The 12,604-nt window shown below is 56.9% G+C and overlaps 1 protein-coding gene across 6 annotated transcripts in view; it reads right to left on the reverse strand.

Moving 5' to 3' along the window:
• The window catches only part of MROH1 (maestro heat like repeat family member 1), a 68,930-nt gene that overhangs the window by 45,573 nt on the left and 10,753 nt on the right, over nt 1-12,604 (reverse strand). For all 6 annotated transcript variants that reach the window (XM_087864489.1, XM_087864488.1, XM_087864487.1 and 3 more), the window contains exons 2-6: nt 10,174-10,244; nt 9,028-9,173; nt 4,198-4,329; nt 3,633-3,795; nt 3,364-3,462 (exon numbers count right to left, since the gene is read on the reverse strand). In XM_087864489.1, coding sequence (XP_087720615.1) covers nt 3,364-3,462; nt 3,633-3,795; nt 4,198-4,329; nt 9,028-9,173; nt 10,174-10,195 — 562 coding nt within the window. In that variant the 5' untranslated portion in view covers nt 10,196-10,244. The remainder of the gene's footprint in view (nt 1-3,363; nt 3,463-3,632; nt 3,796-4,197; nt 4,330-9,027; nt 9,174-10,173; nt 10,245-12,604) is intronic.

Raw genomic sequence — 12,604 nt, forward strand, 5'->3', positions numbered from 1 at the left:
AACGCTGGGTAGTGGAGGAGCCGGGGAATGGCCAGGAGAGCCAGTGACTCCCAAGGCCTCGTGGGGAGGGGACTGCACCAGCCTGTGAGACCCCCTCGGAGGCAACCCCCAGGCATCTGCCACTTCACCCGCTAGTCCCACTTGCCCCCATCCAGCCCAGCTCTCACGTGGCCCACTTACATGGCTAAGCTCTCAACATGGGCTCCCCAGTCCAACAGAAAGAATAAGCCTGACCCCTAGGTTTACATGAGGGCAATCGCAGTTATGAGTTCCCAAGAGAGAGAATTTAAAGAAATTTCGGAAGAGGGACATCCGGTGGCTTAGTCAGTTAAGCGTCTGCCTTCAGCTCAGGTCATGATCTCGGGGTCCTGGGATTGAGTCCTGCAGCGGGCTCCCTGCTCAGCGGGAAGTCTGTTTCTCCCTCTCCCTCTGCTGCTCCCCCTGCTTGTGCATGCTCTCACTCTCAAATAAATAAAACCTTTTAAAAAGTAAAAGATAAAAATAAAGAAATTTCAGAAGAAAACCACGTCCTGGAGCCCTTCTGTCTCATCATGGGCTCCTAGAGGATCCAGCCCAGACAGACGCCCCCATGTGCCATGTGGCTACTGCCACGTGGAGTGGGGCCAGACCCCCCGCTCTCATCCTCCCTGTCCACCCGATGCCCTCGCCTCTCTGAGCTCCAAGATCAGGATGGTGGTCAAACTGACCAGTGTTTCTTGACATTCTGTAGTGAGGTTTTTCAGGGTAACAGACCACTATATTGCTGGAAGCAGAAATCGACCTCCCCAATTTGTTACTAGGTTATAACTGTTACTCAGTTATACACACACGCAGAAGGTCAAAGAGCCATTCTCGTATACCCTCCCCAAGCTCCATTTCCTTTCCTTCAGAAGCAAGTGCTGGGGTTAATCTTTCTCTTGCTCATAATGTGTCTGTAGCATTGCACGCTGCCTCCCCCCCAAGGCCAGGGCAGCCAGCTCATGCCATGCCAGCTTGGTTCCCCAGGCAGGGGTCACTAATGCCACCTCCACATCTCCTGACAGCATCCTGGGCCTCCCTTGGCCACAGATGGGGCCACGCCCCTGGGGACCCTGGCATTCACCCACCCACTCACATAGCGTCTGGGCAGGCGCAAATCCATCAGTTCACGGCGCCCTCCTCTGAGCTGCGGAGAAGGCCGTCCCACAAAAGCGTCTCGGTGTGGGTGCTCGGAGGACCCTTCTGCCTGGAACCCCCAGCTCTGGGGCAGTTGGGGACTTCACGGCTCTTCCACCCACTTGCTCCATTCATTCTTTCAACGGTGTCTGCTATTTGAGTGCGACTTCATGCCAATCCTTCCTTCTTTATTTTCCATATGTTTGTATCTTTGCTCTGTTTTCTGGGGGATTTCCTCGACCTTCTCTTCCATTTCTGGTCGCCATCTGTCATCGTGTTTGTAACCCTGAAAAGCTCAGCTGTGCTCTCTGGGAAGTAGCTGCCTTGTGGCAACATCATCTGCTTTCCCCTCTCACCTCCCACAAGGATTAATGACGCCTTTTCTTTCTTGCCCACCTTCTTCTCCCCAGAAAGTCTGCCTCCCCCAAGTCTCAGGGTTCTGCTCCTCTCAGAGACTTTTCCTCGTGGGCAGTAATCGGGGGCTGCCGTCGGTGCTGCCAGGACGGGCAGGCCCGCCGTGTACCCGGCTGTCTGGTGGACGCCAACTCCACCTCTGGGCATCCCCGCTGTTCCCCCACCTGGCTGAAGCATCCTAGGAACTGAACCAGTGAGGACCTTCGAGTGTGCACAAAGTGCTGTGCTTGGCCCAGGGCCATTGTCCTCAGTGGACAGAGGCCCGCCCGCAAGGACAGGCAGCCTCAGCCCGCTCACGGCACACCATGCCAGAGGGAAGGGCCACTCTCTCTTCCAATCGCAGGTAGGAATGCGCTATCTGTGGTGAGGAGCGCACACCCTGCTATAGGGACATCCTGCCGCCGAGCGTCTGCTGGTGAAACCCACTTGCTTCACACACGAGAGAAGACACAGACGTAGTAAAAACCGCCAAGGGGAAGGAATCAGTTCTTCAGCACTGCAGGTCGGCCTCCTGCCCCGGTCCTCCGCGGCTGCAGAGTGCTGCGTGGGGTGGACAGTGACTGTGCCCCGGGGGTCTTCTCACTCTCCCTCCAGCCTGGATGCGCCAAGTCCTAGGTGGCCCCCAACGCCCCTGCCTTGTTTTCAGCACCTCTAAGTATATACCAGGGGCTCACACCCCCACACCCCACACAGCCTGTCCCTTCTGTATCCTGCTCCACATTTCTGCTCAGTGGGAAATCCCAGCTCAGCTGTCCTGGGATCCTGTCACAAATTGTCTTTTTTGCCAAAACTATGTCAAGGAGGGTTTTTATATACAACCCAGGAAGCCTGCCATCACCCACAGCAGGAAGAGCGCACGAGAAGACAGGAAGGAGGCCATGGCAGGGACAAGTGAGATGGTGATAAGGGGCCGTAAGGAGGGTGGCAGAAGCTGGAGCCCCTCCCAGGGGCCCCCAGACCCAAAGCCACTGTGAGCAGGGTGGGCTAGGGCCCAAAGCTCTAGTCCCTTGCTTCGAAAGCCCCCAGATGTGCACAAGCTGGCAGCTTTCCCAAGCTCCCGCCTGCCTCCAGTGCACCAAGGAGAAACAGCAGGACAAGGCCAGTTGGCAAAGATCCAGCAACCCCTCAGCTGAGCTCCGGGTGGCCCCTGATCCTATCCGTCACCAACCCCTCCCATGTCTGGGACCCTCCTAACCAGAGTCCTGTTCTGAGGGTCTTGGCCGACCCAGTACTCCCCTCCCTCCCCTCAGTACCAGAGCTGGCAGCATTCCTGAGGAAGCCGAAAGATAAGGGCAGTGCACTGGCTGCTAAGGAAGGCCCAGCCCCCTGTTACACCCCGTGTTTCAGGAGCCTCTGCTCCCCTCCCAACGGGAATGCCTCCCTTTCCACCAAGGGCCTGCCATGGTGCCATCCCTTGCCCAGGCACACAGAGGGCAGCAGACACAGGAGGAAGGATAGTGATAACCCCTTTACGAGACGCCCAGCACTGAGCGGGGAGAAAAATGGGAAGTCTCTGCGGCTCTGGGGAGGTCTCTTCCTGCACCGCCACAAGTGTCCAGGCCTCAGGGAACCGCACTGTAGGGTAGAGGGGGTCCCTACCAGCAGCCAGAAGCAGACACGGGCAGCCAGAGGCAGAGGCCGAGTCCCTGCCCACACCTCTGCAGTCACCTGTGAGTGCCTGGCCCCCTCCTGTAGCCCAAGGACTCATGACCCTCCACAGAGGCCCAGGGGTGGGCAGACAGCTCCCAGCCCCCTCCCCAGAGACCTCACCCGCCCTCAGAGACCCCATCTTACCACAGCAGAACGCCGCCCTCATTGTGTCGTGCTTGGCCATACCTAGCATGGGCAGCATGGTGCTCAGGACGGACGTCAGGAAGGGCACCATCCCAAACACTGCAAAACGGGGGCATGTGAGGGAGGCCCCGCCACCACCTGCCTCACCTGGCCTGGGCTCCACGCGCCCCGTGTCCCAGGGAAAGGCAGTAGGTGCCTGGGACACATGGTGGAGAGGCCCTCCCGACTTGCTCCGAAATGCAGGTGGAGGCGGGCCAAGCAGTACCTACCATTGGAAGCTGCGAGGTTGGCGAGGGTCTGCACAACAAAGTAGTGTGGCAGGGCCCCAGGCTGGAACTTGCTCAGCAGCTCCTCCATCACCTTGCCGATGAACCGCTTCCCAACAGCCACCAGGACACTGCTGGCGGCCTGCTGCCAGTCGCAAACCAATTCCTGTCCCCCCGCCCCGAAATCGGCACTGACGCCCTGAACAGAGGAGACAGGGCCTCACCCTCCAACTGCCCAAGAGGCAACAGTGAGACCTTCTGCCCTGTTTTCAGGCTCTCCCCAGGCCTTCCCCTGCCCGGGAGCAGCTGCCAAGCACCTGCCACCGCCACCTGCAGGGAGAGCAGAGTGCTGCCACTGGGAGCCAGAACCCGTGCAGAGCCCAGCACCATCCCCCAACACCGAGATGAGGCACTGGCGCCCTCACATTTGCCCTGAGAGTTCAGGAATTTTGCTCTCTGCTTCAATTTCCACCCCTAAAGTTATGGGTGACCACATTCTTAATGAGCTTGGGTAGAAAGTTCTAGTAAAGAGGCTTCCCTCCCCCAAGCCACGCAGGTGTGCCCATACCTTGGCCCTGGTCATCTCGCTGGAGGCCAGGAGGATGATGGCCCTGGCCATGTCCTTGTCCAGCTCACTGATGTGACCGCTCACAACCGTCTCCATGGCCCTCAGGATCATTGTCCGGTAAGGATGTGCCAACTGAGCAGAGAAACCATTGAGGAAGGTCCTGGAAGGTGAGCCCAGCACCCAGGCGCTCTGCTGACGCCTCCTGCTTTCTCTAGAGACCTACTCCAAACATCATCATCCACGGCCCCAACAAGGGAAGAAAGGAGCATGCCTGACCATTCCTCCTGGGCCCAGAACCTTAGTGCCTCGCACAGAAAGGACCGTGAGAAGTGGCCGTGAGCACAGGATAGTCAGCAGCGCCTAGAGTGTTCTGCGCAAGACCCACGAGCAGCAGACAGTAGCCCTCCCTGCTGTGGCCAGGGTCTCCAGGCCAGAAGCTGCGCTGCCCCGAGAGCTCCTATCACAACAGAGCTCTCTGCCACCAAGCATGTATCAGGCTCCCAGTGAGTGCCCGTCAGAGAAGGCCACTTCGTGGGCCCTCCCTCCCTCCCATCCCCAGGGGGACTCGTCTGTCACACCCCTCCCCAAGCCAACAAATATGCCCAAGGGTCCTGAGACTAAAATGGAAGATGACGGCACTGCCCGGCCCCTGCGCCCCACTCAGCCACCACCTGAGGCTTTTTCCCCTGCTCCGGGTGAGCTCTGCACTGGCCCAGACACAGTCCTCGTCTGCACCTCGCAGCTGCGACCCCACCGGGCACTCACCCTTGTCCTAACTGAGGACATGTGGTGATGGGGAAGCTGCAAGCGGGGGCTGGGAGGCGTTGGGCAAGGAAGTCCAGACACCCCACTGCAATGACAGAGCTGCAGAGCTGAGTCCAGCCACACGGAAGGCTCCATCCGCCAGGAGCCCCAAGGCACTCACAGAGCCTGGAGGAGAGGGCAAGAAACTTGCAGAGGTCAGGGGAAGACCAGACTGGCCTTTCCCAAGGACCCCCACCTCCAGGAATGGAGCATCCAGGTGGAGGGGGCACTGCGCAGCAGGTGGTACCGGCCTGCGCTGGGACAGGACTGAGCTCGCGTGACCAGAGACAAAGTGGGAAGAAAGAGAGACGACTCGATCTGGAGGAACCTAGAGAAGCAGGGGCGCAAAGCCGACGGCGCTACGGCTCAGGCTGGGGCACACACTCCCTCCCAGGGCGGCCACAAGCAGCCGGGCCCACAAACGGACATGATCTTTGCTCCTGAAAAAAGCCAACACATCATAAACATCTCTAGATATATGAAAAGATCACATGACCTGCCCTAGTTTTCTGGGGGAAAGCTCCAGTTTTCAGTTTTGTTGTCTCGGTAATAAATTTGTCAAAATTCCTTCGACCTGGGCTCTCGATCCTACTCCACTCGTCTACACGTCTGTCTCTACGCGGGTCCCCACCACCCTGATGACTCCAGCGGCTCTGCAGTAGGTTTTTTTTTTTTTTTAAGATTTTATTTATTTATTTGACAGAGATAGAGACAGCCCGCGAGAGAGGGAACACAAGCAGGGGGAGTGGGAGAGGAAGAAGCAGGCTCCTAGCAGAGGAGCCAGATGTGGGGCTCGATCCCGGAACGCCGGGATCACGCCCTGAGCCGAAGGCAGACGCCCAACCGCTGTGCCACCCGGGCGCCCCTCTGCAGTAGGTTTTGGAGTCAAGAAGTGGGAGTCCCCAGCTTTGCTCGTTTTTAACACTGTTGGGCTATCCTGGGTCCCTTGAGATTCCGTATGAATTTTAGGATGGCTTTTCCTATTTCTGCACAAAAACATCATTGGTATTTTGATAGGGACTACGACAACTGCTTATTTTTAGAGAAAACGTGGTTTGGTCCCCCCATTTTCCACTGCTCTTACAAGTTCAACGGGCAGGACACCACTTGCATGAGAGTGAGAGGTGATGGCTTCCCACCGGGCCTCAGCAGGCTCCACACGCACAGCGGTAAAACCACAGCCTCTTTGTCATCTGAGCACAGCAGGAACTGAACTGGGACAGACAAGGGACAGTGCTCTGGGCTCGCTTGCTGCCGATCCAGGCCCAGAGCGGGTGCGTGTGAGATTTCCAGCTCAGCTGTCTGATGAGTGGTGGGCTGTCGGTGAACCCATCACTCTGCCCTTCCCCCCAGGACTGACCAAGTCTGCTGAAGAGACAACCTGGATGCCCAGGCCATGTGTAGGCCGGACCCTGGCACGGGTAGTCCCAGTGCGTGTGGTGACCACCACACCCACCTAAGGCCCTGACCTGAGTACGCCAACGCCGCTCACTTGCGGAGACTCGACTGTGAGCCAGCGGCGTGACTCAGTAGCAGAGGAAACCCTCCGCTGCGGCTGCGGGTGTCTGGCGTTACTTCGTGTTTTCATGTCGCGCTCTGAAGTCCCTTACAGGACCGAAGGAACCACTCCACTTCTAATGGGGGGAGTGGGTCCACGTGGTTCCAGCCGAGTGGCCCTGGTGAGACAGGACCCACACCCACACACGGGCTTGCCTGCTGCAGACCCCACGCAGCCTCCGTGTGGAGACTTGGAGCATGCTGACGAGTGGCCAGTTAAATGTCCCTTATATTAGGATGAGATTCTAGAGAGAACCAGACAGGAGCGCATGAAGTTGAAACCAGCCCAAAAAAGCAGAAAGAACAAAGAGAAGAAAAACTTCAATCACTACTGGAAAGTTTGGCTTCACTACTGCTACAGACTGCAGGCCCTGAAATTCCTGGAGAGCTCGCCTGGAGGGTCTAGCAGGGAGCGCAGCTACTCGTAGACCCTTGACCAAAGAACGGTCCTCCTCTACCGGGGAAGGTCGTCCTCTACGACCGAGCGCACAGCTCCGGGAGGGACGCGCATGGAGCGGTAAGGGAGGAAGGGGACACTCGCCTAGCCAGCCAGCTCAGCCGAATCAACCCTGGTGATCAATGGGGTGACAGATGTCGCAGCCGGATCGCCCTCACATCCAAGCCCCTGAAATTCCTATGGGAAAACCTAACCCCCAAAGTGATTGTAGTGGGAGGCGGGGTCTTCAGGAGGTGAGTAGGTCACGAGGGTGGAGCCCCATGGGTGGGATCAGTGCCTTCTAAAGAGACCCCAGAAAGCTCCCTCCTCCCCTCTGCCATGTGAGCACCCAGCAACGAGAAGGTGGTCTACACACCAAGAAGTGGGTCCCTGTCACACACAGAAGCTGCCAGCACGGTGACCCTGGACTCCCAGCCTCCAGAACTGGGACGAGTACAGGTCTGCTCTTGCTTGAACCTCGACAGACCTGGACGGCTATTCCTGCCTCAGTTTCCTTAGTCGCTTCCCAAGCCTCTGGCCTGAGCACCCCTGTGAAGGAGCCTGTGTGCCCCTGTGCACGCCCTGCCCGCACTCCCTCTGGAGAGAGTCGATGGGCTGGGAAGCGTGCACACCGTGCAAGGCACAGCCCCACAAAGCAAGGCTCTGATGAAGCACAAGCAAGTGGTGGAACCTGGACGTGAGCGGCCCCAGGGAACGGGAGGTGCCTAGAGAGGAGCACACACGTCCAGTAGGACAGCTTCCCACTTAATATACCTTTACCGCAAATATGCAAACGTGAAGGAAGATCTTTAAGTTGGTTAAAGAAACCAAAAAGGCTAGAGGAGGGGTAAAATCATAAATGAGTTAGAAAATGAAAGCACAAAGCACACTTAAATTTTGCAACAAACCGCTAAAACTAACAAAGGCTCTTGTAGCCGCCTTCAGTAAGCACTCCTTGGCCAGTTCCTCAAGTGGCCAGGGCGGCCCCAGTCTGCTGTCACAGTCAGACACTGATTCAGCGCATCCCGGCGATGGAGCCTTTCTGCCACACAGAGAAGGGCCCTGGCACCCAGCACAGAAGCAGTGCGAAGCTCCATGAAGCCACGGAAGAGCCACGGTGGACGCACACAGTGCCCAAGCGTGGGGTGTGTTCTCTTGCCATGAATGGTGCATCCCTAATCCCAGTGCCCTCGGGCAGTCCTAGCTTCCTACACAAACACCAAAGCCCAGGAACAGGGAAGAGAGCCAAAGGGAGGAAGGAGAGGCCCTCACCACGGGGCATCACAAAGCTGCGGTACAGTCAGCTCAGGGGCCACTTGGTGGGGCTGAGCTATTTCCCCAGGAGATGGCAGCTGATACACGAGACAGAGTGAACTCCTGCTGTACACAGATCCCTTTTTCCATATCAGGTGTCAAATCAAACAAAGAGAAAAATGATCTTTCAAGGCTACAAAAGTCTCCTTCCCTTCCAGGAAGGGCCCAAAGCACACTCTGAGAAAAACCAGAGATGGCACACAATGATTCCAGAGGACAGGAGCCAGCAGAGCCAAGATGCAGGGGACAGCAGCGAGCCCAGCAGGACAGCGCTGGCTCAGAGGCTCTCCGGCGGCACGGACGGGGCCCCCAGCAGTCTGTGGCGCCCCTGCAAGTCAGCAGGAGGGCAGTGAGGGAAAGGCCCCACCTCCTCAAGCAGCCACCCCTTCCACCCCTACCTCCGAGCGCTCGCCCACCTGCTCCTCTTCCCGTAGCTGATGACAAGGGGCCTTCTCTCCCCGGGGGACAGCACAGACCCCGGCAGGGAGAGCCGTCTGGTGTCTGGCCAGCGAGTGAATGGGGATGGCAACACAGCCTCCGTGTGTGACAGCTGGACACCGTATCGCCCCCACCCAACGCCCCCATGTGGACCGAGCCGCTGGCCACCAGACAAGGCGGCTCGTCTGTCCTGGAAATGCCCCCTCTCAAGGGAACTGGGACTTGCCGGTGTGGCTTTCTGCCCACAGGAACCCGGCTCTGCAGCCCTGGGCAGGGAGTACCTTCTCGTGCTGCCGCAGGTACTCCTCACAGGCGCCGAGCGCCTCCTCCGGCTGTGCCTCTCCCAGGGCGCACAGGGCGCTGCACACCTGCTCCCGCACCACAGGGTCCTTGTCGGTGACGGCATCCAGCAGGATGGTGGACAGCTCTGCAACGACAAAGCCCAGCGTGCGTGCTCGGGCCCAGCCAACCCTACCAGCCACCGCCTCGGCCTCTGAGCTGGAGGACGCCTGCCCCCTCGCGCTCCTGCAGGTTCCGTCACCTCCACAACCGTGCCTGACCCCCGCTGCCTGGCCGCCTTGCCCACCTCAGCCATACACACCTGAGGTGCTCTTGCACCCATGCCACCTCTGTCCACCCTGCTCACCAGGGTCTCTGTTTGGGACCCACCTGCCACCTGCTCTGCGGGCACTCTGCCTAACTCGACCCTGACCTTATGCCCCTGGCTGCGTTGGCTTCCCATCTCCTGCCCCCACTGGACCGTGGCTGCTACAAAAGGGAGGTGTTACAAGCTCAGGGCTAGGTGGCCAACTGCCCCGTGCTGGGGAGCACCCCAGTCCCACTAACTGCTCCCAAAGATGACTCCTCATCATCCCATCCCTGCTGGTCAATGCCCTACACTCAGAGCCAGACCTCTCCTGCTCAGTGCCCCCTGGACAGGACCCTGCCATCCTCAGTGTCCCCGGAGCTCAGGGCAGGGTACCTGCAAATAAGCACTTACAGTCCTCACTCCTGGGGCTAGAGCTCTGTGGGGCAGCAAACTGCTGGCCCCAGCTGCAGGGACAGAGTGGACAGCCAGAGTGGCTGCTGGACCCAGGTCTTGTGTAGAAAGGGGCAAAGGCACAGGGACCCCTCTCCACATAGCACAAAACCCCCTGTACCCAGCAAACACCATTCTCCACACCGCACATGGCCAGCGGCCAAATCTCATCCCCCTGTGATTCATTCGCTACAGAGACAACTATTTTTTATCTTTTCTTTTTTGTTTTTTTTTACTGAACACAGAGGATGTATGCTCACGCAACAGTCCTTCCTTCAAGCCCCATTCACTCAATGCCAGGTGCTCCTCTGGTCCCAAACCCAAAAGCTAGGAGGCACTCCACCCTCCCGCATCCCGCCCTCAGGGCCCTACCAGCCCACACACTCACTCTTCACGTAGGACTCTGTCATCTCGGTTGTGCCTCACCCAGTGTGAACATGGGATAACTTCTTCTCAAATCTGCAGCAAGCAAAGCACGACAGTGAAATCACACACCTCCTCCATTTACAGGCTGTCGCTGTGTTTGTATAAAACATGACTTCAGGGGCGCCTGGGGGGCTCAGTCCGCTAAGCCCCCAACTGTTGATTTCGGCTCAGGTCACGATCTCGGGGTCCTGGGATCGAGTCCCATGTCAGGTCTCCGCTCCACAGGGAGTCTGCTTGAGACTCTCTCTCCCTCTGCCCCCTGTCCCCCCACCTTCCCCCACTCACATGCACTCTCTCTAAAAATTTTAAAATTAAAACTGATCAAAAAACCCCATGGCTTCAGTGCCTTTTCCTGGAGGAGCTATCGGCCACACCGTGGCAGGGCCGATCACGGAGGACAGAAGGCAGCTTCCCTCAACAGCCGCCAGCTCTCCTCTGCCCCACCTGGCAGCCCCACCAGGGTGATGTCAGCCCACACAGTGACCTGGGCAAGTGTGGTCACTGCCTCCACCTACGGCATCTTCCTTCACTAGGCAAAGAGAGGGCATACGTAAGGCTGACCTCACCAACAGTCTGTGAGGCCAGGGAAACCCACGCCGAGGGCCGAGAACCAGGGCTTTGATCGCCGCGGGCTCCAGCTTCCCGTGCCTGAGAATTCTAGCACAGTCAGAAGGAGCCTCCTCAGGGCTCATGGAGACTGGATGGGCAGCATGGGCGTCTAGCAAGTTCCCTGCCACCAGAAACCAACTATCCAAACAGCCCATGGCATTTGAGAGGTGCAGCTTTTGGGGAGCCTGAGGGGCTCAGTCGGTTGAGTGACCAATGCTTGGTTTCAGCTTGGGTCATGGTCTCAGGGTCGTGATATCAAGCTTCCCATGAGCCTCCACGCTCAGTGGGGAGTCTTCCTGAGATTCTCTCTCTCCCCCGCCCTCAAATAAATAAATCTTAAAAAAAAAAAAAAAGAGGTGCAGCTTTCAAACACTGCACACTTTGAAGAAGCCCTTGCAACAGATGGACCCAAAGAATAAAGTCCATCAATATGCAAGTGCCTCTGCCCCTTGCCCCAAGTTCAGACCTATGTCATCCTCCCTAAGGTCCTTAAGGTCAGAGGGGACACAGGCCTTCAGCATGGTAGCTAACAGCTTTCTAACGGGATGTCTTCTGTTTGCTGGCATCTCCACCACCCCTTCATCGAGCACTTCCACCCTGGGCCCTCCCCTGACTACCTCTCAGACATAAAAGGACAGAGATGATGAAGGCTAGCTGCCATGACCTGCCCCTAACCAAGCAAGGTGACACTCATCTGGCTATGGACACGCAGGAAGGAAAGAAGCAAAGTGAGACATCATGGGCTGCGTGGCGGCGGAATGACAAGTGAGAAGTCTAGTTCGGGAAGGCAGACTGGCCCCAGGCACGCACCCATCCCACCACAGCCTCAATGAAATGACAGAAAAGACGCAAATTTTTATTTTATTTTTTTAAGGTTTTTTTTTTTTTTTTTTAAACTAATCTCTCTACACCCAGCATGGGGCTCAAGCTCAAAACCCCAAGATCAAGAGCTGCATGCAAGGATGCCTGGGTGGCTCAGCCGGTTACACGTCTGCCTTTGGCTCAGGTCATGATCCCAGTGTCTCTCTCCCTCTGCCTGCTCTGGGACCAAGTCCCGCACTGGGCTCCCTGCTCAGTGGGGAGCCTGCTTCTCCCTCTCCCTCTGCAACTCCTCCCGGCTTGTGTGCACACTCTCTGTCAAATAAATAAATAAAAATCGTAAAAAAAAAAAAAGAAAAAGAAAAAGAAAAAAAAAGTCACATGCTCTTCTGACTGAGCCAGCCAGGTGTCCCAAAGATGCAAGTTTTAAAAGAATAAATCCACAAGAGCACTAGAAAACAAGATAAAATTAGCAAACCAGAAATCTCCAGGAATCCCAGGCAGATAGCAAGCAGATGGAATGACTGGCTTAAAGATGCTGGCATCAGCAAGGTGTTTCCCCTTTGTTCGTGGAAAGCATCTAAAAGTAACAAGGAAAACAAGAAAGAGAAACACACATTCTATTTGTGGCAGAGCAAGAAGGCAAAAAACCGCAAACCCCAAAAGAATGAAAGGCTGAAAATGTCGCAGCTGTCAGGTGGGGTATGAGGTATGCTGGCAGCAGGTTCTAGAAAGAGCCCAAAGATACTTCTTAAAGGTGGCAGCACATCGTCAGATAGAACCTAAACCCTGAATCCCTAGACCTGGCCTGAATCTACAAGGCAAGCACTTGTCCCTGGACCAGAGGCTTTGCCCTGTGAAAAGCCACAGCTGCCCATCTCCACCACCCAGGAAGAAACAAGGGGTAAACCAACTCAAAATCAGCAAGTTTGGAACGCTCTTCATAGACTGCAAAAGGCCATGTG

This window comes from Ursus americanus, chromosome 9 (genome assembly GCF_024610735.1).
Source record: "Ursus americanus isolate L20-20 chromosome 9, mUrsAme1.1.p, whole genome shotgun sequence".
Taxonomy (NCBI): domain Eukaryota; kingdom Metazoa; phylum Chordata; class Mammalia; order Carnivora; family Ursidae; genus Ursus; species Ursus americanus.